This window comes from Lutra lutra, chromosome 9 (genome assembly GCF_902655055.1).
Source record: "Lutra lutra chromosome 9, mLutLut1.2, whole genome shotgun sequence".
Lineage (NCBI taxonomy): Eukaryota > Metazoa > Chordata > Mammalia > Carnivora > Mustelidae > Lutra > Lutra lutra.
In genome coordinates this window covers 128013626-128040738 of record NC_062286.1, presented here as the reverse complement: position 1 = coordinate 128040738, position 27113 = coordinate 128013626, and the positions used below count along the sequence as shown (strand labels likewise).

At 47.7% G+C, this 27113-nt stretch overlaps 1 protein-coding gene across 9 annotated transcripts in view; it reads right to left on the bottom strand.

Moving 5' to 3' along the window:
* The window catches only part of TOX2 (TOX high mobility group box family member 2), a 207782-nt gene that overhangs the window by 25107 nt on the left and 155562 nt on the right, over positions 1-27113 (bottom strand). For all 9 annotated transcript variants that reach the window (XM_047744341.1, XM_047744340.1, XM_047744342.1 and 6 more), the window contains one exon: positions 23492-23737. In XM_047744341.1, the coding sequence (XP_047600297.1) occupies positions 23492-23737 (246 nt within the window). The remainder of the gene's footprint in view (positions 1-23491; positions 23738-27113) is intronic.

The following is a 27113-nucleotide window of genomic DNA, read 5'->3' as shown; positions in this document are numbered from 1 at the left end:
GGACCTAATCAATACAGACATTGGTAATATGTCAGATATAGAGTTCAGAATGACGATTCTCAAGGTTCTAGCCGGGCTTGAAAAAGGCATGGAAGATATTAAAGCAACCCTCTCGGGAGATATAAAAGCCCTTTCTGGAGAAATAAAAGAACTAAAATCTAACCAAGTTGAAATCAAAAAAGCTATTAATGAGGTGCAATAAAAAATGGAGGCTCTCACTGCTAGGATAAATGAGGCAGAAGAAAGAATTCGCGATATGGAAGACCAAATGACAGAGAATAAAGAAGCTGAGCAAAAGAGGGACAAACAGCTACTGGACCACGAGGGGAGAATTCGAGAGATAAGTGACACCATAAGACGAAACAACATTAGAATAATTGGGATTCCAGAAGAAGAGGAAACAGAGAGGGGAGCAGAAGGTATATTGGAGAGAATTATTGGAGAGAATTTCCCCAATATGGCAAAGGGAACAAGCATCAAAATTCAGGAGGTTCAGAGAACCCCCCTCAAAATCAATAAGAATAGGTCCACACCCCATCACCTAATAGTAAAATTTACAAGTCTTAGTGACAAAGAAAAGATCCTGAAGGCAGCCCGGGAAAAGAAGTCTGTAACATACAATGGTAAAAATATTAGATTGGCAGCAGACTTATCCACAGAGACCTGGCAGGCCAGAAAAAGCTGGCATGATATATTCAGAGTACTAAATGAGAAAAACATGCAGCCAAGAATACTATATCCAGCTAGGCTATCATTGAAAATAGAAGGAGAGATTAAAAGCTTCCAGGACAAACAAAAACTGAAAGAATTTGCAAATACCAAACCAGTTCTACAGGAAATATTGAAAGGGGTCCTCTAAGCAAAGAGAGACCCTCAAAGTAGTAGATCAGAAAGAAACAGAGACAATATACAATAACAGTCACCTTACAGGCAATACAATGGCACTAAATTCATATCTCTCAATACTTACCCTGAATGTGAATGGGCTAAATGCCCCAATCAAAAGACACAGGGTATCAGAATGGATAAAAAAACAAAACCCATCTATATGTTGCCTACAAGAAACTCATCTTAAACCCGAAGACACCTCCAGGTTTAAAGTGAGGGGGTGGAAAAGAATTTACCATGCTAATGGACATCAGAAGAAAGCAGGAGTGGCAATCCTTATATCAGATCAATTAGATTTTAAGCCAAAGACTATAATAAGAGATGAGGAAGGACACTATATCATACTCAAAGGAACTGTCCAACAAGAAGATCTAACAATTTTAAATATCTATGCCCCTAACGTGGGAGCAGCCAACTATATAAACCAATTAATAACAAAATCAAAGAAACACATCGACAAGAATACAATAATAGTAGGGGATTTTAACACTCCCCTCACTGAAATGGACAGATCATCCAAGCAAAAGATCAACAAGGAAATCAAGGCCTTAAATGACACACTGGACCAGATGGACATCACAGATATATTCAGAACATTTCATCCCAAAGCAACAGAATACACATTCTTCTCTAGTGCACATGGAACGTTCTCCAGAAGAGATCACATTCTTGGTCCTCAATCAAGTCTCAACCGGTATCAAAAGATTGGGATCATTCCCTGCATATTTTCAGACCACAATGCTCTGAAGCTAGAACTCAGTCACAAGAGGAAATTTGGAAAGAACCCAAATACATGGAGACTAAACAGCATCCTTCTAAAGAATGAATGGGTCAACCAGGAAATTAAAGAAGAATTGAAAAAATTTATGGAAACAAATGATAATGAAAACACAACAGTTCAGAATCTGTGGGACACAACAAAGGCAGTCCTGAGAGGAAAATATATAGCGGTACAAGCCTTTCTCAAGAAACAAGAAAGGTCTCAGGTACACAACCTAACCCTACACCTAAAGGAGCTGGAGAAAGAACAAGAAAGAAACCCTAAACCTAGCAGGAGAAGAGAAATCATAAAGATTAAAGCAGAAATCAATGAAATAGAAACCAAAAAAACAATAGAACAAATCAACGAAACTAGGAGCTGGTTCTTTGAAAGAATTAATAAGATTGATAAACCCCTGGCCAGACTTATCAAAAAGAAAAGAGAAAGGACCCAAATAAATAAAATCATGAATGAAAGAGGAGAGATCACAACGAACACCAAAGAAATACAGACAATTATAAGAACATACTATGAGCAACTCTACGCCAACAAATTTGACAATCTGGAAGAAATGGATGCATTCCTAGAGACATATAAACTACCACAACTGAACCAGGAAGAAATAGAAAGCCTGAACAGACCCATAACCAGTAAGGAGATTGAAACAGTCATCAAAAATCTCCAAACAAACAAAAGCCCAGGGCCAGACGGCTTCCCGGGGGAATTCTACCAAACATTTAAAGAAGAACTAATTCCTATTCTCCTGAAACTGTTCCAAAAAATAGAAACAGAAGGAAAACTTCCAAACTCATTTTATGAGGCCAGCATCACCTTGATCCCAAAACCAGACAAGGATCCCAACAAAAAAGAGAACTACAGACCAATATCCTTGATGAACACAGATGCAAAAATTCTCGCCAAAATACTAGCCAATAGGATTCAACAGTACATTAAAAGGATTATTCACCACGACCAAGTGGGATTTATTCCAGGGCTGCAAGGTTGGTTCAACATCCGCAAATCAATCAATGTGATACAACACATTAATAAAAGAAAGAACAAGAACCATATGATACTCTCCATAGATGCTGAAAAAGCATTTGACAAAGTACAGCATCCCTTCCTGATCAAAACTCTTCAAAGTGTAGGGATAGACGGCACATACCTCAATATTATCAAAGCCATCTATGAAAAACCCACCGCAAATATCATTCTCAATGGAGAAAAACTGAAAGCTTTTCCGCTAAGGTCAGGAACACGGCAGGGATGTCCGTTATCACCACTGCTATTCAACATAGTACTAGAAGTCCTAGCCTCAGCAATCAGACAACAAAAGGAAATAAAAGGCATCCAAATCGGCAAAGAAGAAGTCAAACTATCACTCTTTGCAGATAATATGATACTATATGTGGAAAACCCAAAAGACTCCACTCCAAAACTGCTAGAACTTGTACAGGAATTCAGTAAAGTGTCAGGATATAAAATCAATGCACAGAAATCAGTTGTATTTCTCTACACCAACAACAAGACAGAAGAAAGAGAAATTAAGGAGTCCATTCCATTTACAATTGCACCCAAAACTATAAGATACCTAGGAATAAACCTAACCAAAGAGACTAAGAATCTATACACAGAAAACTATAAAGTACTCATGAAAGAAATTGAGGAAGACACAAAGAAATGGAAAAATGTTCCATGCTCCTGGATTGGAAGAATAAATATGGTGAAAATGTCTATGCTACCTAAAGCAATCTACACATTTAATGCAATTCCTATCAAAGTACCATCCATTTTTTTTCAAAGAAATGGAACAAATAATCCTAAAATTTATATGGAACCAGAAAAGACCTCAAATAGCCAAAGGAATATTGAAAAAGAAAGCCAAAGTTGGTGGCATCACAATTCCGGACTTCAAGCTCTATTACAAAGCTGTCATCATCAAGACAGCATGGTACTGGCACAAAAACAGACACATAGATCAATGGAACAGAATAGAGAGCCCAGAACTAGACCCTCAACTCTATGGTCAACTCATCTTCGACAAAGCAGGAAAGAATGTCCAATGGAACAAAGACAGCCTCTTCAATAAATGGTGTTGGGAAAATTGGACAGCCACATGCAGAAAAATGAAATTGGATCATTTCCTCACACCACACACGAAAATAGACTCAAAATGGATGAAGGATCTCAATGTGAGAAAGGAATCCATCAAAATCCTCGAGGAGAACACAGGCAGCAACCTCTTCGACCTCAGCCGCAGCAACATCTTCCTAGGAACATCACCAAAGGCAAGGGAAGCAAGGGCAAAAATGAACTTTTGGGATTTTATCAAGATCAAAAGCTTTTGCACAGCAAAGGAAACAGTTAACAAAACCAAAAGACAACTGAGAGAATGGGAGAAGATATTTGCAAATGACATATCAGATAAAGGGCTAGTGTCCAAAATCTATAAAGAACTTAGCAAACTCAACAGCCAAAGAACAAATAATCCGATCAAGAAATGGGCAGAGGACATGAACAGACATTTCTGCAAAGAAGACATCCAGATGGCCAACAGACACATGAAAAAGTGCTCCATATCACTCGGCATCAGGGAAATACAAATCAAAACCACCATGAGATATCACCTCACACCAGTCAGAATGGCTAAAATTAACAAGTCAGGAAATGACAGATGCTGGCGAGGATGCGGAGAAAGGGGAACCCTCCTACACTGTTGGTGGGAATGCAAGCTGGTGCAACCACTCTGGAAAACAGCATGGAGGTTCCTCAAAATGTTGAAAATAGAACTACCCTATGACCCTGCAATTGCACTGCTGGGTATTTACCCTAAAGATACAAACGTAGTGATCCCAAGGGGCACGTGCACCCGAATGTTTATAGCAGCAATGTCTACAATAGCCAAACTATGGAAAGAACCTAGATGTCCATCTACAGACGAATGGATAAAGAAGATGTGGTATATATACACAATGGAATACTATGCAGCCATCAAAAGAAATGAAATCTTGCCATTTGCGACGACGTGGATGGAACTAGAGGGTATCATGCTTAGCGAAATAAGTCAATCGGAGAAAGACAACTATCATATGATCTCCCTGATATGAGGGAGAGGAGATGCAACATGGGGAGTTGAGGGGGTAGGAGAAGAGTAAATGAAACAAGATGGGATTGGGAGGGAGACAAACCATAAGTGACTCTTAATCTCACAAAACAAACTGAGGGTTGATGGGGGGAGGGGGTTGGGAGAGGGGGTGGGGTTATGGATATTGGGGAGGGTATGTGCTATGGTGAGTGTTGTGAAGTGTGTAAACCTGGCGATTCGCAGACCTGTACCCCTGGGGATAAAAATATATGTTTATAAAGCTGTAAAAAAAGAAGAAGAAAAAAGAAAAAAGAAAGGATGAATACCCAAGTTTTGTAGCAACATGGACGGGACTGGAAGAGATTATGCTGAGTGAAATAAGTCAAGCAGAGAGAGTCAATTATCATATGGTTTCACTTATTTGTGTTGCATAACAAATAGCATGGAGGACAAGGGGAGATGGAGAGGAGAAGGGAGTTGAGGGAAATTGGAAGGGGAGGTGAACCATGAGAGACTATGGACTCTGAAAAACGATCTGAGAATTTTGAAGGGGTGGGGGGTGGGAGGTTGGGGGCACCAGGTGGTGGGTATTGTAGAGGGCACGGATTGCATGGAGCACTGGGTGTGGTGCAAAAATAATGAATATTGTTATGCTGAAAAAATAAAAAAATTAAAAAAAAATCTTTAAAAAAAAAAGAAAAAAAAAGTGCAAGAAATAATATTTCAGAATAAAGCAATTCTAGTCTCTTTAAAAAAAAAAAAAAAAAAAAAAAACCAGAGTTCCCTCCCCTCCATGGCCAGGTCACAGGACTTTGTGTCCCCTCGCCCTAGGGTGAGTTTTAGGGCCCCTACAACCTGTAAATAGTTTTGACGCTTCCACAAATGGCCCCTCACTTATTCTCATATCCCTCCTATGAGGTGGGCACCATGATGACTCCCGTTGTTTACAGATAATATGGCGGCTCAGAGGACCAAGAAGTTTGCTTGGTGCACAGCTCTCTTTTCCTCCCTCTCTGAGACCACACCCCCCAAAAACCATTTCCACAATGTTGAAGGAACCCATCTCAAGACAGTTTTACATTTGAGAAAAGTCAGAAACAGCCTCAAGGCCACTAAGAGCATTGTTTGCGTTCACAGTGGAATAGCCACACAATGGAATGTTACGCAGCCACTAAACGCAAGAGTGTGGTTTGCAACTTTGGGCATGGAAATACGTCCCCTAGCTACTGCTGCAGTAAATCGTCAGGCCACACAGAGCAGCTCCAACAGAACAAAGCACGAAGTCCAGGAGAAGGACCCATATTACATCTTATTTATGTAAATTGTATGTGTGTCATGTGCAAAGATATGACTGAAAAGATACCTAATCAACAAATGGTTGGGTTAATAATAGTTATTTGTGGATGGGGCAGTTTAATGATCTTTTCTTTCTTCTTTGTGTTTGTATGTAAATTTTTTTTTTTTTTTACAATAAACCATGTGCCATTTTTATAAAAATCAATAAATCTGTTTTTTGGAAGAAGAAGATGTAAGGATACCTCAATTCAAATTTAAGATAGGATACAGCCAAAGCCATACTCAGAAAAAATGTAAAGCCACCAACCTTTTAATCATTAAACAATAATTAAGAAAAGTAAATGAAGTCAAGAATCTAAAGTAAAAAATTGAAACATCTACAGACAGAGAGGAACTAATAGATGTAAAAGGGGAAATGAATACCTCAAGAAAAAGGAAAAGTAATAGAATTAAAACATGATGGTTGGTTCTCTGAATAAAATGAATGAAACAAAGTAGAGAAACCAATAACATGAATGAGTCCCCCATACAGATGATCATGAAAAATGAGAAAAACTACAATATACAAATTTAGGAATATGAATGGGATGTAATTACAAGTACAAAGGCCATAAAAATTATAAGATGACACTACATGTAATTCAGTGGTAATAACTGTGCAGATCTCCATGTAATGAACTACTCATTTTATGAAGATGGTATGACCTCTATGATGGTTGTATAGATTATAGTATAATCTGTATTTTAACTCAGAAATAAGAGAAAACTATCCCATATAAAGAAAACTACAGATCCAGCCACTATTTAAAAAAATGTAAAAGATGGGGTGCCTGGGTGGCTCAGTCAGTTAAATGTCTGTGTCTTGATCTCAGCTCAGGTCTTGATCTCACAGTCGTGAGTTTGAGCCCCTCCGTGGGCTCCAAAAATGTAAAAGAAAAACCTTAAGTAAAATAATAGTGCCTTAGATCCAGCCTCACATTTAAAAAATACATAAATATGTACATATGTTTAAATATGTGTATATACATGCATATCATAACCAAGTAGAATATATTAATACTGAGCAACCTATTAACAAAATTCATCACACCCCAACATACTAGGGAAGAAAAACTATATGATCATCTCAGTATATACTTAGTAGGCATCTGATAAATGGAAGAGGTCTTGAACCACCGGTCAAAACAAGAAGGAAAGGCCCAAGTACAATTTTTATAGATGGGTCAGTTCCCCATGTGGGTAGGAGCCAAAAGTGGGTGGTGACTCCACTGGGGAAGCTTGAAAGAGAACAGAGCAGGGGCACCTGAGTGACTCAGTAGGTTAAGCATCTGACTCTTGATTTTGGTTCAGGTCATGATCTCAGAGTTGTGAGATCAAGACTGGCATCAGGCTCCATGCTGGGCATGGTGCCTGCTTGGGATTCTCTCTTCCTCTGCCCCTCCAACACTGCATGGGCTCTCTCGCTCTCTCGCTCTTAAAAAAAAAGAAAGAAAGAAAAAAAAAAAAGGAAAAAGGGAACAGATCAGAATGATGTTCCCAGCAGGTGGGGCTGTGAGCCCTGTCTCTGATCACCCACTTTGTGTGGAAGAAGGAGCAGGTGAGACTACACTCAGTTCTCATCCTTCACAGTTCTGGGTTCTGATTAGTGAGCGTTGAACCACTGCTCCTAGGGGAAAGACAGGGCTAGGTTCCTGGGAGCCTCCGGTCACAACATTTTCATCTATCAATCAATATATGACTTTGTTTTATGTGTGTTTCTGTTTACAAACACCTTGTTTGATAGATAGTTGACTTACTAGCATTGAGTTCAAGGCTCGGTAACTCATGCCTGAGCACACCTATTTTCTCTGTAAAACATCTCTTGAGTTTAGAAGCACCAGGCAGCCTGTCGGCCCCTTGCCTGGGGACCACTTTAAACGGTGAAATGAGCCACAAAATGCAAGAAAAATGTGGCACTACACAAACTGCAAGATAAATCCTTGTTGACGGGAAGAAAACGGAAGCAAGAAGGCCCAGCCCTGCCTTGTTTGACCCCAGCTGGGAATGTGCAGGTGGAGAGACGTGAATTTCCTGCCATTTTGTGCGTGTCTGCAGATGACCGTGAACACTCCGTGAGTATTGATTTCGGGGTCAGAAATAAATTTTAGCTCGTAGATGAAGTGGCAAATAGAGAAATCCGCCAATAATGAGGATGGATTATATCCAGATTCACAGCAGCAGCCAAGGCCCTGGCGGTCGGTCAGGGTCTAGAAGGAAGAGAAATGTGAGCTTGGAGACAAGCGGGTCTGGGGGAGGGGTGTATGGATGGAGATAGAAGAGTGAGCATGAAGTGTGATTTCTGAACCACGTTTTGCCAGCCCGAAGGCATCCATCATAGAAGAGGCACTGAACGATCAAGTGGACAGAATGGTTCGGCCCATTGCCATCAGCCAGCCATTACCACCAACCACCCCCAAACGGCCCTGGGCTCCTGGATGGAGTGGCCTAGGTGGCAAACATGGAGGCTCTTTATGGCCCGGATGACAAGAACTCCCCCTCGCCAAGGCCGATTTAGCTGCTTCTGCCTCTGAATGTGCACCCCGTCAACAGCAGAGACCAACACCGAGCCCCACACGTGACCTTATTCCTTGAGGGGAGCGACCAGACCCTGGATGGTAAGTCTATCACTCTGGGCCCTTTCCACCGCAGACGAGCCCGCAGTGCATCCTCCCAAGGAGAGACATTCTGGGCATGGTTGGCCTCTCCTGTCTGCAGGACTTCAGCCCGCACTGCTCCCTGGGGGCGGACAGAAAGCCCGGTCCACGGGCACGGAATCCCGCATGACACGGTGCACCACCGAGGGCACACTCATAGAGAGGGATGTGGGAACAGACCCTCGTCAGAAGGGTCTCCTGGCCATAGCACACGTCACTGGCCAGAAGCCAGCACCCTCACAGGATGCTGGCAGGGCTTTCTAAAGGGGCAAAGCCCTAGCAGGGAAACACTGAAAGGATGGGGTACGGTCCTCCGTGGTGTGGTATGGGCATCGCACTGGAGATCTCCATGTGGTTCTGTGAAGAGTACACGGATCCAGGAACCGAGAAGTGGCAGCAGAAGTGGCCCCGCTCATTATCACTCCCAGAGACACCCCCCCCGGGGGATCTGGTGCTTCCGGACTCTGCGATGCTGGGCCAGGCTGGGTTGGAGGACCGGGTCCCCCCAAGGGGTATATTATTCTTGCCAGAGGACACAACAGGTATGGCTGCTGCCAGGGTCCTTGGGGCTTCTTACGTCTAGGGAGCAGCAGGTGAGAAGAGGACTCACCGTCACTGCAGGACAATCCATCCTGATCAGGAGGAGGAGGGAGGGCGGCTGTGACTCAGGGGGACAGATCGTGTAACACACGTGTAACCCGGTGACCCCCCGGGGCGCTTCCTGCCGCCCCCTTCCCCATTGCCACTGTGAATGCACAGATGCAGAGAGCTCGAACGAGTGCCAAGGACTCAGACCTTTCCAGAGCAGGTAAGACACAGAAGCCACAGAAGCCACCATATCCATCGAGGGGACAGCTGACGGAGAGGGGAGCTGTCATTTGCTCCACTAAGTTTCCTTCAGAAACAGGGGCCCAGGGAACCCTGGAGAATCAGACCCGTGACTGCACTGGTCAGCCCTCCAAGCCCCAGTCACTGCCCTCTCCCCACCGGCTCCATGAACAGGTTCTCGCTGAGGCAACCCCTGGCAACTGAGCACATGGGGATACTGAGGCAGCACACATCTCCTCCAGGGGGTGACACTGGTCTGAGGACTCCCCACTGGCCTGGCCAGACCTTTCTGGGAACTGTGCCCCGTCCAAGATTCTTCATACCCAGCACCCCTCCTTCCTCCCCTCCTTCCACAGGCATCAGCCCTGTACCCCCCGCCCCACCTTCTCTGAACCTCTCAACAAATCTCTTACCTGCCTGATCCTGTCTAGGGCTGCTTCTTGGTGGATTCCCACTAATGCCACCAGAATCCCTTTGTGGGAGAAAACTGTACTCCTCCGGGGTTGAGAAATGTGCTGTGCCCTGCTTGGGGGGCAGGGTGACCCCAAGGATGCTCAGTTCAAATCAGAGGGCCCTAACCTAACCTCTAAGGAAGTCAGGTGCTGTGAAAGGAGGAGCCTCTGTTCAGCTGACTTCAGCGGGGCCTCTGGATCTGTAGGCCTGGTGGGGGGAGACGCAGAGGCTTAGGGGAGCACAGCGGCAGACAGAATGGAGGGGGCCCAACCCTGAATCTGCCGTGCCGGCAGGGACAGGAGAAAGAGGTCATCACAGTATCAGTGGGGCCACTGTCTGCGGTGGGCATCCCCATCTGACCCCCAGGGAGCCCACTTTGTCCACCAATACCTGGGCACGTGGATTCCTTGGGAGATCTAGAAAGGCTGCAGAGTTCTCCGTGTGGGTGGGCGGGGAAGAAAAACAGAGGCAGCGCATACATGAAGCACGTGGAGACTAATAGCATTGTTATCAGGCTATCATGCGGAGCATTTTATAAGCATTATAGCATTTAATTATCAAAGCAGCTCCATACGGTAAGAATTATTAACATATCCATTTTACACGTAAGAAAACTAAAGTTCAGAGGCGGTGGGGAGCTTGCTCAACATGGCAAGCAGCTGGAGGCACTCAGATTTAAATCCACTCCTCTTGAGGTCCAAAGCCAGCGGTATTAATTCTGGCAAAGTACTGACCTTCTTTCAGCAGAGCAGTGGGCAGTGGACACAGAGACATGGTGTGAGTGTCTAGGCTAAACGGCCCCAGCAGAGGCAAATCCCCTATGCTCAGAAGACAGTTTTGTCCCCAGTGTCATTGGCTGGCCACTGGTCACTTGCACTGTGAACGCCTTCTTGGGTGGCAGGCCTCCACCATGTGTTGGGGCACCGTGAGCCTGTCCCCTACCACATGGAGGGCTATGGGAAGGTATAGTTCCGTCCGGTCTGACCGAGGTCACAACGGTGAAGATACGCAGAGGAGGGTGCTGTCAGTTTGCTGCTGGAATTCTGCTCCTCCTCAGCAGGGACACCGCAAGTAAGAATATGTCAAGTTCACAAGGCAGGTAAAAGGGAGTAGGGAGGAGGGGTCTTATGTGCAAGGGTGTAGGGGCAAAGGTCTGGGGTTCCCAAGGGAGGAGTCCTGTGGGATGGGGGAGTGGCTATCTCAGGCTGACCCTTTGGGCCCTGGATAGTAGCAGGAGGGCATGCTTTGCTGCATCCTTTGACCCATGCCCCCATTCATCTTGTCCAGCTGTTGCCAGTGCTGGTGGTGTCTAGCTTGAGTCTGTTTGTCTGGCTGCTCACACTCCAGTGTCTCCTGGTCTCCAAGAACAGGCTTCACTGACTGCCCCGTACCCAGCACACAGGCACAGTCCCCCATAAGCAACTGGCAGAGCCTGACCTCCTGGTCGCATGGAGGTCCCTGTGATCTCCCTGACCTGGGTTCCCCCTTCTTCACCCCTACTGCTGTTTTGTTTCTACTTCTGTGGGGGCCCGAGAACCTCACAGGGATGGGGCATTCTACAATCTAAGATCTGGCCTGGAAGCCTTCAGATCCAGGCTGGGCATGGCCCTCATGCCAAGGGTCTGCTTCAAGGCCTGAGCTGGTGGGGGATGTAAGGGGCTGGACAGGTCTGGAAGCACCGCAGAGGTGTGGGCTCTCCTTTCTCTGGTGGAATAGGTTTGCAACCATCCCAGGTGTGCCACAATCCTCAAGGCAAACTGACAGAGAAGCGACGGTTCTGCGTACCCAAAAACGATGGAGAACTTGGTCCCCCACTGAGGCTGATGCAGTCCAGGGGTGCTCGGCGGCATCACGGTCCCCTGGGGGGGGGGTTGGTTAGACACAGGCTGAGGGGCTAGGATGGGGCCTGAGAATCCACACTGCTGACAAGTGCCCAGGGGATGTTGGTCCTACTGAGAACTCATTACAGACACAGAGGCTGCCTGAGCCCAGGCAGATGGACTCCTGGATGTACTGAATGCCAAAGGTTCGCACACAGCTGCCCCCTTAAAGTGGTGCCCTTGGCCCCTGGCTTATCCGAAAGAGATGCCTCAAGGCTCCAACATCACAGGCCCCCACTCCATGGGACAGACCCAGCCCAACGACAGGCTATAACTACTCACCTGCAAGTTCCTCTCCTTTGGCCTTGCTACCAAGAGTCTGGAGAAATGGCAACTGGGGCCATTTTTGTCCCTCCTACTACTCTGTCTCAGGTGAGAGCTCTGACCTTCCCTCACTGGCTGGTCTGACAGGGGTGAGAGCCCAGCCCCAGTCCAGAGGTCCAGGGCTGGGCCTGGGGCAGGAGGTGCTTCTTTCTTCCTTCCTTCCTTTCTTATTTCTTTCTTTGAGAGGGGGAGAGAGAGTACGAGAAAGGGGGAAAGGGCAGAGGGAGAGGGAGAAGCAGGAAGCCCCATGTGGGACTCGATCTCAGGACCCCGAGTTCATGAGCTGAGCCGAAGGCAGACACTTAACCCACTGAGCCACCCAAGCACCCTGCAAGAGACGCTTCTGTACAACACCGAGGGCACAAAATACTTGGGGTCAAGGGAACGAGGTTCTCATCCCGCCTCTGCCACTTCCTGGCTGTGTGTCTTCAGACAAGCCACTTGCCCTCTGAGTCTCAGGGACACATCTGTAAAATGAGGATAATTCCGTCTCCCTCCAAGATGGACAGGAGGGTTAGATAAGGCGGTTAGATAACCCATCTGGCTTACCGGCCAACGATGACAGAGGCAGCACTCCACAGTCTGGGAAGTGTTGATACAGGCAACATTTGTTACTCAGTCGGTCTGCCAGTCACTTGACAAACCTGTCTCAGACACTGCTCCAAACCACATGCAAAGCTACGCACCAGCATTTTATGAGCACGTCTGACTCTAACAACGACCCTGTGAGGTAGACAGCAACAGCCCTCAACTACTTGAGGCTCAGAGAGGGCGAGTAACTCCCCAGAGCACCCAGCAGGGCAGAACAGGGACCCCGGGACAGCAGGGTCCCCATGAAGCCCTATTGCCTGGGCACTAGGAGGCCCCATCCCAGTGGCAGCCACAGCCCAGCTCAGCCCCACTGGTGCACTGAACTCTCCCGCGGACCCTTCTCGTCCAGATGCTCTCGGCTGCGCGGCTTCAACAGTGCACCGACGCTCTCCTCCGGAGCCTTAATATTTAGATGAGTTTTATTTGTCTTGCTGCCTTTTCTAAAGACTCCAAGCTCTAAATGGACAAAGCCACAAGATGAGAGAGCGTGCGCGCAGGAGACTGACTTTTATGATCCAGCCAGAGCAGGGGGAGAATGACTCCAATAGATCTCGAGTTTATGTGCTGCAGACATTCCGCGGAGCCAGAGATGGGTTCCCAGCAGCGCCGACGGTACATTAAAAGCTCATTTTCCCAAACATGGTGCTGAATATGCACTCGGAGGAGAGGGCCATTATGCCGGCTAATGTCGAAGCTGCCGCTGACGGATGCTGCTGAGATTTTCCCTGAATTCTCCCTCCTGACTCGCGAGCAGGTCTCCGAGGGAGAGGGGGTCTGCCAGGCTTGGCATCTCGCCCAGAATGGAAGTTAAATGCCTGACCCTTGCGCCGCTGCGGCCAGAGGGTCACGGCTCTGATTAGCAGCCTGGCAGGGGGGTGGAGAGGATGGCCACCAGAGGGCACCTGAGTGATCATAAAACATCACGGACAATCCCAGTGGAAGGGGTGGCGACTGGGTGTGAACAAGGAAGTCTGGACAGGTGTGAAGTTTCCTCTTTCCCGGCTTCTGCAGTGTTCTCTGGCCCCCAGGGCCCAACCCCAACGCCACCTCCTCCAGGAAGCCTTTCCTGCTACTACTCTCCTCTGAACTCCCCAGTATTCACCTGTTCCTTGTTCCTAACCCTAACCCTTCCTACTTCGTGCTATGCTTCCTTGAGGACAGGAATGGCTTGACTCGGAGCCGAATTTCGAGCGTGGGTCTCAATCCCGGCTGGCCCACTCCCTCGCTCACTCCTTTATTCATTCACCCACTCATTTAAAGGCTGTACAGGTTAGATATTGTAATATGTGGGAGTCAGCCTGCCAGGGTTCGAATCTGGGCGCCACCACTGACAGCTGGGTAGCCAAGTGATTCGCCTCTCTGTGCCTTGGTTTCTTCCTCTGTAACACGGCAACAATAAGCGTACCTCCTTCTCGAGTGAAAGATGAAAGGAGATAACAAACGGAAAGGGCTTAAGCGGGTGCCAAACACATCATCAGAGCTAAATAAATGCTAGCAGACTACAGTCAGAGATAATTCAGCCACTACGTAGGAGAAAAGTTTGCCAAGAGGAGATGGGGTCAAACCAGATGTGGTCTTTGCTCTCTGAAGGCTAAGTAAGATAAGGCCTCTCCGACCACAGTGAGCACACACAGTGTGCCCAGGGGCTGGCCTTTGTGGTTCCATTCTTGGACGTGGTCTGCATCAGAAAGCCACCAGCTCCTGCCTGCCGAGGGGGCAGTGAGGCTGAAATGAGAGCCACAGGACGAGGCAGGAGGACACCACGCGAAGATCATGGCTGCTGCGACCCGGCCCCATCCCCAGGCTGTGAGCCCTCCGGGGCATCTTCGAATCCCCTGTGGCTCAGGTTTCACTCTTCGGGCAACCTCCATTCACCTGTGCACAGCCTGGAGGGTGCGGAGAGCATGGAGCTCGGAGTCAGAGGCTCAGGTTCAAGTTCCAGCTCCACCCTTCTTCTCAGGATGTGACCTTGGATGTGTAATCTCTCTACTCCCATTCATTCGGTCAATAAACAGACACAGAGGGTGATCCGCTAAGGAGGCCCTTTGCCAGAGGCTGGTACCAGAGAAAGGCGTGAGCACAGACCCAGGCTTCAGGCTGTCCCAGGCTGGCAGTGCAGACGGACCTCTGAATGGACGGCCACCTGCCTCCGTGAACTCAGACTGCTCCCACCTTCATTTGCACTTTTCATATACTGTTCATCATGGGGGTTTTTTTGTTTTTTTTTGGGGTTTTTTTTGGTGGTAATTTTGATTTTAAAAAATATCTCAGTAAGATACTGTTTATCTTGATTACTGAGGTTTTTGGTGCTCCCTCAAATTTTTAGATTGAAGACAAGTGCCTCACTTGCCTCACTCCACTCCACAGAGGATCCCGACAGCCTCACAGAGAAGGTGACTTCTGAACTGGGTCCTAACACAGGAAAAGGAGTTCAGCAGGTTGACAAAGGGGAAGAGCCTTCCCAACAGAAGAAACAGCAGGCAGGGGTCCTCACCCAGGGCTGATTTTGTCCCCCGGGGAACATTTGGCACTGACTGGAGACATTATGTGTGTGTGTGTGTGTGTGTGTGTGATTTTGACGGACGGTGGCATGATGCCAGAGGCCAAGAATAGCGGTGGAAGCCATGGTCACTGCCAGACATCCTAAATGCCCAGGCCAGCCCTTCCCCCGTCCCTACAGAGAACTTTCGCACCCAGAGGTCGGTAGTGCTGGGTTGAGAAACCCTGCACTATAGAGCACAGAGGTGTGAGACATCGTGGCATCACGCTACCTTGGGCTGGATGCTTGGCCTCTGTAAGTCTCAGTCTCTGCATCTGAACAATGGGGATACCAACGGGTTGCTGGGAGAGGTAATGGGACCAAGTCTGTACACAGCAGGTACTCAAAGCATGCCTACGCCCCCTCCTTTTCCCCTTTGAACGCGCCTCAAACTTTAGAGCAAACAGTTCTCAGAAGAGACAGCGTCCCTGGGTTCCAAAGAAAACTGGGACACGGAAAAGAACACATTCTGTTCTTTTCCGACCTTTCTCTTAGTGAAAACCACGAGTCTTATCTCTCAACAAACGGGAGCCTGCTCACAGAGAACTAGCCTGTGTGTTGGCTTATCACTGGCCTGAGTTTTAACAGAGAGTGAATTTTTATGACCGAGTTATAAACCTTTGCAAAAACCATTTTTAAACTAAAAACCGCTGACGGCTTCTTAACTACTATAGTTGCTAAATTAAGCATGAGGGATGGGGTGGGCAGGGGTGGCGGGTGTGCAGGAGAGGGTAGAGGAAAACAAAAGTGCCCTAACAGAGTTACTGGAGGTAAAATAATGTTCATTAAAAATAGAAAAACAAACACACACAAAAATCTTTTGTGTTCAACTTCACACTCGTACATCATAATGTTCCAGTAAAAGGCCATTTCCCCCTGAGATAATAAAAGAATTGAATTTTTCCTTATCGGTCATCTATTTTTCTAGCTGAAGCTATTACTCCCGCTCTGGGGTTGCTAGGCAACAAGAAATATTAATAGTGGCTTTTATTAGCTTAGCTTTTGCAGCCGAGTACCAGAATGAGAAAATGGGAAACATAAATGTGTTACATAAATCTTTCAACCTTTCAGAGCTGGTGTTAGTCTCTGTTTTCATAATGATTTATTGAAGTGATGGTTCATTTATGAGAAAAGGGAGTGCAGGATAAGAAAACGGAGCGGTCCCCTGCAGGAGTGTTTGAAAATAAATAATTATAGCAGGAGAGCAAAAGCTGTTTAAAGCCATTTTTCTGAGTTTTATAAAATGTAAAAAGACATATTTCTTTCGTTTACCGCCTCTGAAAAAACAAGGGGCGGGAGTTTCATCTGGACTTGGCTGCATATAAAGAAGGCTCTGGGCCTCTGGTTTCCCCCACTTAAGGATCCTCAGGGGCCTGTTGTGAGATCCGCACACCCGTTCCCACCCCCAGAGAGGAAAGAGATAAAAACAGGGCCCCCGGGAGAAGCCCAAGCCATAGAATCTCCGGGAACCCCTTGCTCTTACCGAGATCCTGCTGCTGGTCAAGCAGCCCGGAGAAGTGGGGTTTGAGGCTCTCGCCTTCTCGGCAGGCAGTGGGACAGTCACTTCTCAGCTGCTTTCAAGCTCTGGGCCCCGACTGAGGTCCTGGTGGAGGTAATACACTTCCCTCCAGCCCACTCTGCAGCTGGGGCCCTCTCCCGGCGCCCTGCACCTCAGTCTCTAACCTGCTTTTCTTGACACACACCTCTGGGCCCAGGCCCTGGCCGGTGAGCCAGCCTGACCACCTTCTGCCCCAACAAAGCTGACTCCCAGCAGGTCTGGCTGGACAAATGGAGATATGAGGCTGAAGCCACCCAAAGCCCATCAGCAAAATGAATAACATAGTCTCCTGTATTTATTAGGAGGGCCTACTGTGAGGCAGGCACTGGGCTGAGCACTTTTCCTACCTCTGATCACTGAATCTTCACACGTTCCTACGAGGCAATTTCCTCCGTTTTACAGATGAGAAAACTGAGGCTCATGGAGGATTAACCCCTCAGTGTGAGTCACAGGGTGGAGGGTAACACATGGTGCAGCTGGGTTTTGAACTTGGGTCGGCTTAACTCCAGAGCCCACGCTTCTAACTCACGGGTGATACTAAACGCCAAGAAAACAAAAGGACATAAGCAAAACAAAACGCTTTCACAATAGATTATGAAAATGGCCACGAATCCCTGCCCTCCCTGCATCCACACTCTTCGGCAACGTGACACTGACATTTCTCCCTTCAACAGGTGGGGCCTATTCCTTCACTCTTTGAATCTAAGCATGGCCATGCGCCCGGCTTTGGCCAAGGGGACATCAGCAAATGCGATGAGAGGTGAGGTTGGAAAAGTGGTTGCATCCTGGGGCTTATCCTTCCTTGATGCTATTGGGAAACCCGTGCCACGTAAACAGGCCAAGGCCACCATGGGATGAGAGACCATTGGTCCGAGCTGACATCAGGTCAGCTGCCAGGATGTGAACAGGCTCGTCCTCAACCAGGCAGTCCCGGACAAACTGCAAGTTGACCCCAGGACCCAGCCAAGCCAGTCCAGATCAAAAGACCTACGGACCCATAGAATCATAAGAAATAGTAAGTGTTCATCGTTTGCTTTAAGCCACTAAGTGTTGAGGTGGCTTGTTACACAGCAAAAACTAGCTGATAACAATCATAAACCAAAACAAACAAACAAACAAAACCCTTAAATGCATTAAGGACAATAAAACAAATAGGTTGGGTTGGGGCGGGGGGGTCCTCCATTGCCCCTGTAGCTCAGTCATCCAGACAAGTTTGGGGGGTTGTCTTTGGTGCCTTTTCCCCAGACTCAGGAGGGCAAACCCTGCATCTCCGCTTGTGAGAATCACACAGAGGTGGACTACATCTCCCAGGGGCCGGAGGGATACGACAGGGAAGGGAGGAGGAGGAGTTTGGAGAGGAAGAGCAGAGAAGAGGAAGACAGGGGGATAGGTGTTAGAGGAGTTTAGCAAGGACCTCCCAGAGTCAGTACACAGGCCCTGCTCCTAAGCCCTGAGCCCTGCCCCACACTCCAGGCCCTGACCCAGCGTTGCAGTCTCTCTCACGGGAACCACCTCTAAAGCAAGGGGTTGAAGTGGCAACGAGGACTGCCCAGCTCCCTCCCCGAAAGCCTGACCCAGGACACTAGCCTGGAAAGACATTTCCCTTGGCATAGGGTCCCTGGGCCATGGCTCCTAGCCCACTCCCAGAGCTTTGGGACAGGAACCCAGAACTAGCACTCAGGATTTGACCCACGTTGGTAAGACTTGAGCCCCCTGGGCCAGGGGCATGGATGGAGGTGGGAGCCGAGGGTCTATCCAAACTCAAACCCATGTGCTCACCCATGTGTCACGGCTGACAGAGTGATTATTCCCCTTCTCCCACTTGTGAGTTTGCCAGAACTGGCATCCCAATCCCCATTCCACAGATGCGCAAACTGAGGCTGGGAGAGAAGTGACTTGTCGGAGGTCCCAGAGAAAGCCAACAACAGTCAGCTCTGGGAGAGAGTGCTTGAGTGCCAGCTGCCTGCCACACCCGTGCTAACTGAGGCCCAAGACGGCCCCACCCAGCTCCAGTGACCCACTGGGCTCGGGAAAACCCCAGACTTCCCAAACCACCAGAATGGATGGCTGGCGTGGGGACAGCTCTGCCAGGACTTCTCTCCACCGTCGGGCCCGCCTCTACCTTCTCGGGCCTCTCCTGGGGCTCTCTCTGACCTCGAAGGAGGCACAGATTCCCCAGGACTTGTCTGGCAACATCCAGCATTGTCCCTTCCCAGGATAATTCTTCTCCTGGGTATGCCAGGACCATAAGCTCGAACATTTCCCAAGGACGACTCCAAAATAAATTATTTCAGACTTAACAGAGGCTGCTTAATAAATTCCACTCTTCTAGTTTCTTTGGGTATTTTAGAAACTGATTTATACATACAATATCTCTCTCAAAATGAGACAATCAACACAGGATAAAATTATTGAGTTATGAAAATAGGGGTCAGATGGAGGTGCAGTGCCTTAAATTAAACCGGCAAAATGTATCTTTCATACTAAATTGACTCTTTTTGTCTTGGAAATGAATGTTTAATCAGTTAAGACGCTGAAGTCGAGGGAGAAGCTTTAAGCATATTTAATTTTGTAAGAGGGGCCCAATTCCAATACTGCACAGGATTCCTGCCAGCAGCCATACCTTAAAAGCAGAAAAGCCAACTGCCATGCATGTCAGGAGGCCACCAGGCCAGGACAGGGGACCAGAAGGAATCGGTGGCCTCTGGGACCAGAGCCAAAAGGGCTTGGTACAAATGAGATGGTTGTCAGACACCCTGGCCTCACCCACCTCTCCAGGGACGACATCCCTGACACATCTCAATCTGTGCAAACAGCATCTGTGACCTGCTGGCCATGGGGCACCTTTGGGGCCACCTGCGGCCCTGTGGCCCACCTGCTCCATCTCTCGAGCTCCTGGTAAATCTGAGAGGTGCTCAGTAGCAGACAGAGCTGGGTTCAAGTTCTGCTTTGGTTTCTTAATAACTGTGTGACATCCTTTCACTCATTTACTCATGCCGTGTTTCTAGAACCCACTATGTGTCAGGTCATCACTTCCTAAAGGTGCCTGTTCCGGGCACACACAGCAGTGTGCCCTGATTCTGTCAGAGCCCTTGCTGCTTTTCCAGAAGTGCAGCCTTCACCTGCCTCTCACCTGCACCAGCGTTCCTCCAGGGCCTCGTAGAGCCAGGGCTCAGAACGATGCCTGGGACCTAGGAGGCTCTTCATAAAGGTGCTGTCCTGGGGATCACCAGGGTAGGTTGAAAACAGCCCCCCAAAAATGTCAGGTCCTAATCCCTGGAACCTGTATTTCGGGGGAAAGTCTTCGCAGGTGTGATTAAATGAAGGTTCTTGAGACGGACGAAATATCCTGGATTAACCCTAAATGTTAGCCCAGTGTCCTTACGAGAAAGGCAGAAGAGACTACAAGAACAGAGAGAGGGCCAAATGAGGTCGGAGTGATGTGGCCATGGGCTAGGATAGCCAGCCACCTCTAGAAGCCAAAAGCAGCAAGGGAGGGACCCTCCCCAGAGCTTCTGGAGGAAACTCACCTCTCCTGACACCCTAATGTGGGCCCCGCGATATGGATTTCAACCTCTAGCCTCCAGAGCTCAGAGAGAACCAGTTTCTGGCATTTCAAGATACCGCACTGGTGACAATTTGCTCGACGGGCTGCCGGAAGCCGATACAATCACCTGCCTGCTCTGAGCCTCCGCTTCCCGATGGAATGATACCCGCCGCGCTCGGTTCTCGGGAGCAGCGTGTAAATAGTTTGTAAAGTCCTCCGCACTGCACTTGACACCTAGCAGGTGGCCACACAAATTCCACCATCGCCCTCGGCATGCACGTCCACACACGCACAGACGCATGCCTGCAAACTTGAAAAACTTGTCTCTAAGGGCAACTTGTCTCTTCACCAGAGAGGCCCGACAGGAGGACATGATGGACGTGTGCTTATCGAGTTCCCCATTTGGTCCAGTCGCCCTCCCCTGGATAAAACAGTTTGGCTTCTCTTTCGTTACAGAACGAGGGAATGTAAAACTCAGTGAGCCCTTGACACCTGATTAATGGAAGAATGAGAGCTATCTGAATTTGTGAAGCATCTTTACCCTGAGCTAGTTTTAAAGAAATCTGGAAAATGACTGCAAAGTGCTTATTTGGACCAAGCGCAACCAAAACATACCCGAGGAGGAGTGATCAGAAGGTCATTTCTGACATACAGACCACATTCTTTGTCATTATCAGAGCTATTGTAAGCAGGTGGCACTACAAAGGTATCTGCAATCTGTTCCTTTAGGTAAATGAGACTCATGGGAAAGACATCCCTGTTTGGTTACAGTGGGAATTCACTTTTATTACCAATCATCCCGATAATAAAGATTCCCTGATTGTTTACTGTCTGCCAGGCGTTTTTCTAAGACTTGGCACACATTATTTCCAATACACTTCACTGTAGTCTTGAGGTGGGTACAGTTAGGATCCCAACACAAGGGAATGAAGCTCCAGAGGAGGACCCAGGACCCAAGGCAGGTCCATGGGACTCCAGAGCCCACACACTGGGCTCTAACCCCCACACTGTCTCTCCTGCCCATCGGCACCAAAGGCCAGCAGGACCGGAACCCAGGACCACAGCCATACTGGCCCTTGTATTCCAAGCCTTCCCTGGGGCACATGCCCGAGGGGTCTGCTGGCCCTTCCCTGGCTTGTGCTACCATAAGCCCCCAACAGGGACACTCTGGAGTAGTGCCCTTTCATGAACAAGGAGCTGGGCAGGCAGCTAACGCACATCTTTCTAACAAAGTGGAATTAAAACGGTACAGCTCTGTAATCTTCAGGTCTCTTAGAGAAGAGGAAGCCAAGGGCCTGCATTGTGGTTGGGCCCCAGAGAAAAGTATTCCTCAAGAAATGGAGTATCGGTTTCCACTGAGCACTTCAGTCCAACCCGGAATGTTATAAAATGCAGAGCTTGAGTTGGCTGCCTCCCTCTCCCCTCTGTCCCTCCTACTTTTTATTTCTTACCTGGATTCAAAGAAGGAAAAAATGTGATGTAGCTCACAGAAATACATAGGGGACCTCAGCTTTTTTTTTTTTTTTTTTTTAAGCAAGGAGATTTGGTGGTAACAAGAGTAAACAGTAAGTAAAACACTGTCAACATGGTTATAGTACACATTGTCTGTCTGAAGGCTCCAGGCATCAGCTAGAATTGGGCCACACCCGCGGCTGTGGCCTCTGAGCATGGTCTGCAGAGATAAACACGAGCAAGCCAACACCATGTGATGGTGACAGGGAATCAGCTGTGCAGTCCCTCCTCCCCTGCCACAGATGAGTCTGTGACCCAAGCTGACAAAATCGAAGATTGCTTCCTCCTGGACACAATGCTGGTTGGTCCAGCTATGCTCCATCATGGTCCTCCCTAGAAGATCCAAACTGTCACTTGCCAGAGATGTCAGGGAAGATGTGGGTTGCCAGCAGCCATTATGCCTGCTGTGTGGAAATGGGCATGGGATAAGGCCCTAATGATGCTACTGGGGTTTCTGGATCCAGCCATACCTGAAACCCCTCATCCACCCCCTGGATACTTCCATCTTTTTTGCTTAAGCTAGAATAAGTTTTATTCCTGTCACTTAGGAATGAACTTAAGAGTCGTGAGTAGTATATAATATAATATTATATACAAACAAAAATGAACATAGTTATTCAGGAGAAGTACTAGAATTCCCTTAAGGGATTTTTTTTATTACACAGAAAAATCTTCCACTAGTTTTCTATAGCTCTTGATTGTTCAAACCAGCCATTATGCTAAGAAATCATGTATCTCCTTAGCATAGGATTCAGGACCCTTATGATCCAGGTGCTGCTACCTCTTTTACCTCCCTCTCTCTCTCTCTGGCTCCAGGTCCATTCTCTCCTGCCCTACAAAGAGAATGAACCCCATGCTGTCCCCAAGAATGATACGAGCCCTCCTGCCTCTTGCTTTTGTACATGCTATTCCCCCAACTTGGAAGGTCTTTTCCTGTCCTAGTCTGCCTACTCATTTTCTACTTATCCTGAAAACTTTAACTCAGCAATCATCCTTCTCCCTGGCAGCTTAAACAAGAAATAAGGTATAGTATTTTTTAAATATTGTGATTCTATTTATATGAAATGTCCAGAATAGGAAAATACCTAGAGACAGGAAGTAGATTAGTGGTTACCTAGGGCTGTGAGTTGTGGGGGGTTATAAAATGTTCCAAAATGGACTGAGCTGATAGTCATACAATCCTATGTAAAATCTAGGGAGTTGTCCTCTTTAAATGGGTGAACTGTACAGTGTGAGAATTACATCTCAATAAAGTCATTGTAAAATAAAAATAAAGATGAGATTATACTATTACAAATAACAGTAAAACAAGTAATACCAAGATACTATAGATGGAACTCCAGAAGTTACCTGTGTGAAGATGTAAATTACCCTCCATGCCCTCCCCTCATATTCGGCAGACCCCATGCAAACATCCAAGCCCACACCCTGCACACAGGCAGAGGGTCCTCATCAAAACACTGGCATTCTGCTCCCCTCTTAACCCTCTTCCCTGCTGTATCCAGCAGAACCATGGGGAGGGGTGTGACAGACTCACCGTGGGCAGCTGGCCAGACAACAGGTGGCTGTCCTGGGCCAGCATGTTGGACACCATGATGGCTGGGAGGTCCATGGCCTGGTAGGAGTAGGCAGGGAGCAGTCCGTTGGGCGTGAGGCTGTGGCACAGTGAGTGGTAGCCAGCTTCGTGGTCCCCCAGGTGCAGGAGGGATGGCTCAGGGAGGTTGGGAGGTGTTATCGGGGGGATCTCATAGTCTTCGTTGCTCTCGCTCTGGCTGCTGTAGGTCTAAAACATCAAAAGGGCATGTTGTTGGGGCTCGGTGTCTTACAACTGGAGAACATGCTTAATAGCACCAATAATAGCAACAAAATGGTAACAACTTCTTGACAAAGGAAAGAAGGGATGATTCCTCTGGAAAGGAGACAGTCAAGATGGCCCCATGACTTGGTTAGATTCCTGCCCCATCTCCAAATGGGTGTGCCCTCCCACTAGAGGGTCTATATAAAAAACCTGCCCGCCTGGAGAGTGGGACCAGCTCTTGTTCCCACCTTCTTCATTTTCCCATCAGGTCTGGACACCACAGCCCACCATGAGTCTGTCTTCCACACCCACCCATTTTAGAGACTGGAGAATCCAGGTCCAAAAGGAAAGTAGCCCATCCATGTTTGGTCCAAGAGTGGGGAATGGACTGAAGTATCCTGATTCCCTGCCTGGTGGTCTTCCAGAGCAGTTGGACACCTTCCCCTTGTGTGCCCTGAACACACAGCCCACCCGGGTCCTGTCTTGCTCTTTCTCGTCTTGGTAAATGGTACGAAGGCTCCCCCAGAAGCACAAGCTAGGAGCCATACTGGATACCTTCCTCTCTAATCCTTATTTGTTTGCTTTCCCCCCTCACTGCACTGACCAGGAAGCTCCAGCACAATGCTGAATAGAAATAGTGAGAGCAGGCAGCCTTGCTTTCTTCCTTACCTTAAAGATCTCAATGTCTTACCACTAAGTACAATGTCTACCATAGGTTCTTACAGATGTTCTGGAACAGCATGAGACATGGCTAGTTTGTCAAGAAGGTGTTAATTTTTCTTTCAATTGTGCATGCTTTGTTGTTGTTGTTTTGCTTTTATTGACTCCTTTTCCCCGCATCTACTGAAAGCTCGAGCGATTTTGCTCCTTTAATTCAGTTAACATGGTATATCACTTCACTTGGTTTTTCTAAGGTTAAAACAGCCTTGCATTTCTTGAATCAGTATCTGTTGGAATTTGAATCTAATTCAATGGAAGACCCACAGCTGGTGCCTGAGATTAAAAGAATGACCAGGAGAGGGGACCCAAGGAAGACTCAGTCCCTCCCGATCAAGCTTACCATTAGGTGGAAACCATGTCCTGATAGGTCTCGGGTCTGCTGAAAACAATTTCCTTGAGGCTTTTTTTTTTTCAATCAAGGAATATAAATATCTAGCATTTAGTGAGCACATAGTATGTGCCAGGTGCAAGCACTTTACAAACATTTAATGAATTAATTCTTACAACATCCCTATGAAGGAGGTTCTGTTGTTTTATGCCCATTTTATAGATAGAAAAACTAAGACCCAGAGAGGGGGATTTACTTGCCCAAAGTCACATAGTTCGAAAGAAATCTCACTCCAGTTCCCTCCCTCCTCCTCTAATTTACACTATCTGCAAAGAAAGATACATGTTCTTGTCTGTAACACAGATCCTGGGAATCTTGGTCCTTGGTAGACTCTCTTGGAGAATTAGAGAGATAATCCACACCATGGTGAACACACTTGGGGAATTAGAGACACATCCTGGGTCATATCAGAGACACATTTGTAATTAGGGAAACACAGGAGGCCATTATAGATATGGCTAGTGTATTAGGGACACATGTCTACCTTGACATGGATGGCTCCCGGGTTCCCTAGTTGAACGTTTTTTCCTGGCTTTATTAAGATATACTTGACATATAATTAATCTCTAATTCTTAAAAGAATCCTGTGTTTGTCTCCAGTTGACAGATCAGAAAATCAAGATCTAGAGGCTTCACCCAGGTTCAACAGTAGGAGGAAACTGGGTCCAATCCAACCCTTTCTCCCATAACACAGCACTGTCTTCAAGGAGTCTCCAGGCACAAGTCCTCCACGTTGAGACTCTCTCCACTCTGCACCCAGTGCCCACCCTCGAAATAAATACATTCTGAACACTCCATGTTTAAGAACTAGTATGTCTCTACTGGAGAATGGGGGAGGGTAGAGGGAGAGAGAAAGAGTGAGAAAGAGAGAGAGAGAGAAAGAGAGAACCCTTCAAACATCTTAACATGGGTACCCTAGGGGGGATGAAAATGGTTTTTTAAGTTTTGATGCATTTTCATGCACATATGTGGGTGTTAATATGATTTTGTCCTTAGGCTCATCTCCTCCAAGACAAAGTGCCCACAAGTCAACTGGTATAATTATATGGTTAAGGCTATGAGTGGTACAGGGTTTGGCGAAGATAGCTACAGGGGGGCAGGACGGAGAAGGGGAAAGAGTACCCCGCAAGTAATCAGAACTGGGTGGAGGAAAGAAAGCACGCCATGCCCCCCTCTGCTCCTCCGTGCCTGGCACCTGGCTAGTAAAACCCCCACCACGACATGAACCCAACCACCCACCCCTTCTCACCCTCACCAAGAGAGCTGAGCAAAATTCCGGCCACATTTCACCAGAAAGCATGGTTACCAGCTGTGTGATGTCTTCATGCCTCCGGGATCCACTCTCCCTAAACTTGTTCATTTTCATGGCGGTTCTCTCCAGCCTGTCTTCTTTCCTCATCCTCCAGCACCCTCTCTACCCATTCGCCCAGTGCAGATGACCAATCACCCTCGACTTCCCAGGGAAAACAGAAAATAACCCTAGCAGCATCCTGATGCCAGAACCACAAACTTGCACATTTGGTACCAACTTGCTCCTCTTTTGACGCCAGAAGAGCCATCCCTCCTTCCTAAAGCCAATCTCCCTGTCCATGTACCCAATGATCTTCCCCCTCCCCTCCCCTCTCTGTCCAAGGACCTCGCACATCCCATGAACCCTTTTTGCTCCTGGCTCTCTGGCGTCCCCCTCCACTGGACCAGTCTCTTCAGCACTGAAACATGCTAACCTCTCTCTGGTCTTACACACTCCCCTGTTGCCACCACCTCCTCCCCTGTCTTCCTGAAAGGACTGTCCTCACCTCTCAGCCCCTCTTCTTCATCTCCCGCTCACTACACAGCCCCCTGGGACTTGCCTCCTCTACCCCCAGGGCCCCCACCCTCCAGTGGCCTCCACAGCTCCAGATCCAATCAGATTTTTTCAAACCACATTTCACTCAGGGATGTTGGTCCAACTGATCCCTTCCCTTCCTCTTGAGAACGCCCCTCCTTTAGCATCCACGACCTCATACTGCCCACCTTCTTGCTCCCCCTTCTCCTTCTCCAATGCCAACTCCTCTTCTCTACTCAACCTTCCCTGCCGGAGGTTCTCAGCCTCAGTCCTGACTCTTCTCCTTTCCTGCTCTACACCCTCCCCCTAGCTGGCCTCAGGCTCAGTTTTAATTCCCATCTAGGAGCCACATTTCCGCCTTCAGTCTTGGTACCATCTGAGCTCCAGATGTGCGCATCTGAACACCTCCCTGCCCCAATATTCCCATC